The sequence below is a fragment of the Ceratotherium simum genome, chromosome 4 (assembly GCF_057802395.1).
Source record: "Ceratotherium simum simum isolate JZ-2026a chromosome 4, ASM5780239v1, whole genome shotgun sequence".
Taxonomy (NCBI): Eukaryota; Metazoa; Chordata; class Mammalia; order Perissodactyla; family Rhinocerotidae; genus Ceratotherium; species Ceratotherium simum.
The window spans coordinates 2604636-2607704 of NC_141903.1; the positions used below are offsets into that span (position 1 = coordinate 2604636).

The following is a 3069-nucleotide window of genomic DNA, read 5'->3' on the forward strand; positions in this document are numbered from 1 at the left end:
TGTTTTAGAATCAGCCCTTTTTGTAGATAACAAATTAATGGATTTACAACTTATGAGCACCTACCAGCCTCATATTTAAAAGCATGATCATGATCACATGTCATTAGTTAGGGGAAATAGTCATGGGTGAGTTTTGCACCTATCTGGGCCTCAGGGTCTCTGTTTGTAAAATGAAAAAATGTATGATTTCCAAGAGGCCACTCAGCTCTATATTTTTCTAATTCTAGAATCTGAGAATTAATTTCCTTAGGGCTCTCTTCATGTCACAATTTCTTAGGCTATAGATGAAGGGATTCACCAGAGGAGTCACCACTGTGAAGATGACAGTGGCCACCATGTCCTGGACTGAGTAGGAGGATGAAGGGTGCATATAGACTCCCAGAATTGCCCCGTAGAAGAGGGAGACCACAGTGAGGTGGGATCCACATGTGGACAGGGCTTTTCTTATTCCATGGGGAGAGGGTAACTTCAGTACATTAGAGATGTAAACATATGAAATCATGATACATGTAAATGGTGTCAGAAATACCAGTCCACCCACAGTGAATACCATTAGGTCATTGATAAAGGTATTAGAACAAGAGAGCTTGAGAATGGGGTAAGGGTCACAGAAGAAATGGTGAACAGCATTGTTGGAACAAAACATGAGTTGGACCATGAGAAGAGTGTGTAGGAGAGCATGCAGGTTTGTGATGACCCAAGATGCAGCCACCAGAAGGACACAGAGTTTGGGCCTCATGATCATGGTGTAGTGGAGTGGGCAACAGATGGCAGTGTAACGGTCATAGGCCATCACACTCAGGAGGAACCCATCCATGTTGATGAAAGTGATGAAGAAGTAGATCTGGATCATACATTCCACGTAAGAGATAGACTTGCTTCCCAATATGTGATTCAGCAGCATCTTGGGGATTGTGACTGAAGAAAAGCAGATGTCAACCCAGGAGAGGTTGGCCAAGAAGAAGTACATGGGTGTATGGAGATGACTGTCATAGCTGATGGCCAAGATGATGAGAAAGTTCCCCATGATGATGACCAGGTACATCCACAAGAAGAGCCCAAAGAGGAGCTCTTCCTGCTCAGACTGCCCAGAGAGTCCCAGGAGAAGGAATTCTGTGACTCTGGTCTTGTTGTCTCTGTACATGTCTACAGGGAAGAAAATGTGATCAAAAGTAAAAGGAAAGATTTAATTAATTGGGCTCCATCTATTGTTTAGAGATTGTAATTTTTTAATGATACTAGATCCAAAGTTTATCTCTTAATTAATATCACTTCAAGTATAAAATTAGATGAGACTGGTAATAATATGTCATCATTTAAGCAAATTTTTTATGATACTGTTTTTGTCATTGTTTAGGAATTAACTCACATTAGATAATTCTTTGGAGTTAGTTTTACTGAAATAAATAGCTAGTTAATTTCTATAATTTTAATTACATTTAATTATCTTTGATTACATACACCTTAATTCATACTTCACTGACATTTAGTGAAGATCTGGTATGTACAAAGTATTTTCACATACACTGTTTCTTTTTATCCTTCGAATGATGAATTCCATCCTTTACAGGTGAGGATACTGAGAAGTGGAATCAGAGATGAAGCAACTGAGATTCAGAGAGATTAGGGATGACAGGTGAGATTGGCAGAACCCATAACATTTACAGTCCTGAAACAGCTAAGATGCCCTTTTCTTTACATTCCTCCCTAGCTTTACCTCCAAATTTTGATTAGCTGCCATTTATTGAGGATATAAGCAAGTGCCGGGCACTGTACTCCTGCTTTACATTCATTTTCTCATCTTATCCTTACTAAAACCCGTAAGTTTTAGAAGTAACAACCTTCATTAAGCAGAAGGAAAAAATGAAGCAAGGAGATTTAGCTATTTGTTCAAGGTCATAAGTTCTTTTACCCGAATAAAATGCCAGTTTATACAACTCACTCAAATTCATTCTGGGTGTCTCTTACATTTTCCCAGGATTATACTACTTTTAGGCTTTGAAGGATCTGCCTGGTGGTTTGTCATAAACCTTTTGACTGCAGACCATCAGAATGTCCATGCAGTACCTCACAACTGTTGGCTTGTATGAGCTAAGCATGCTTGTGAGGTTGCTATGTGCAGGATTCTGCAAAGAGACTTCTTTTCTCCCTTTTGCTAGGCAAAATAAGTTCAGTTACATGTGGTACTTGATATTATTTTTGAAGAAGAAGAGATTCATAGAGACAGTAAAATTATGGGGTGTATCCAAGTGATAATTCCAGCATTAAGAAATCAATACAGGCAGGAAGAGTCAGATAAAGCAATGTGGATGCGATAGCCATGGAAGCATTCACAGTACCTGGATAGTAGAGAGGAGAAGAGATGGCATTTCTGGTAAGAACTAAGGCCTGGGGTAAACAGGAGGAGGAAAGGGAGGAGACAGACAGGTTAAGTGGCTTGACTGGCTGAAGCAGAGGATGTTACAGGCAATATTTCTAGGATATTGATCATAGGATGTATGTAATATGGTGATAATGAAGTATCCTAGCATTTTGAGAGTTAAATTAGTAAAAAACTAATGTAAAATTCTGAAATGTGAAGTCATTTTCTCATAAATTATATCACAGAATTAAAAGGGGCAAAGGTAGTACTAGGCTGTAGCCAGAGCTGTTGAGAGAAGGTGCCCCAGGGAAAGGATGATTAACGTGGAATGTAAGAGTTGGGGGCATGGGTTGCATCAAGGGAAACCAAAAGCAATATCTGTGCAGCCTTTTTCATTGTGCCCTGATGACAGATGTGAATATTCTGGTCTTAATGGCAGGCTGTTTCCATAATAAAAATGGTAGTAAAAAGTGAAAGAGATATAGCAGGATGGCAGTAGGTTTTTCCTATTATCTGGGAACTGTGAATAAGGCCAAAAATAGGTCACTAGGCTCTAAATAACCCAAACTCTATGTTGAGAGAGCTGCCAGCATTAAGGTTAGCCACATCCTGTCAATGTTTGCTGGAATAATCCTACCAGGAGCACAATCAACAGTGCCCCCAATCCCCAAGTGAGTATGGTGGGAGGACTGGGAAGTGAAAGAGCA

General features: G+C 39.7%; 1 protein-coding gene across 1 annotated transcript; it reads right to left on the reverse strand.

The window, feature by feature from the left end:
- Positions 1-207: 207 nt before the first annotated feature.
- On the reverse strand, positions 208-1144 carry LOC101388749 (olfactory receptor 1f45-like). The gene is given in 2 exon segments (XM_014786205.2): positions 208-234; positions 236-1144. Coding segments are annotated over 2 exon segments (936 nt in total).
- Positions 1145-3069: the final 1925 nt, after the last annotated feature.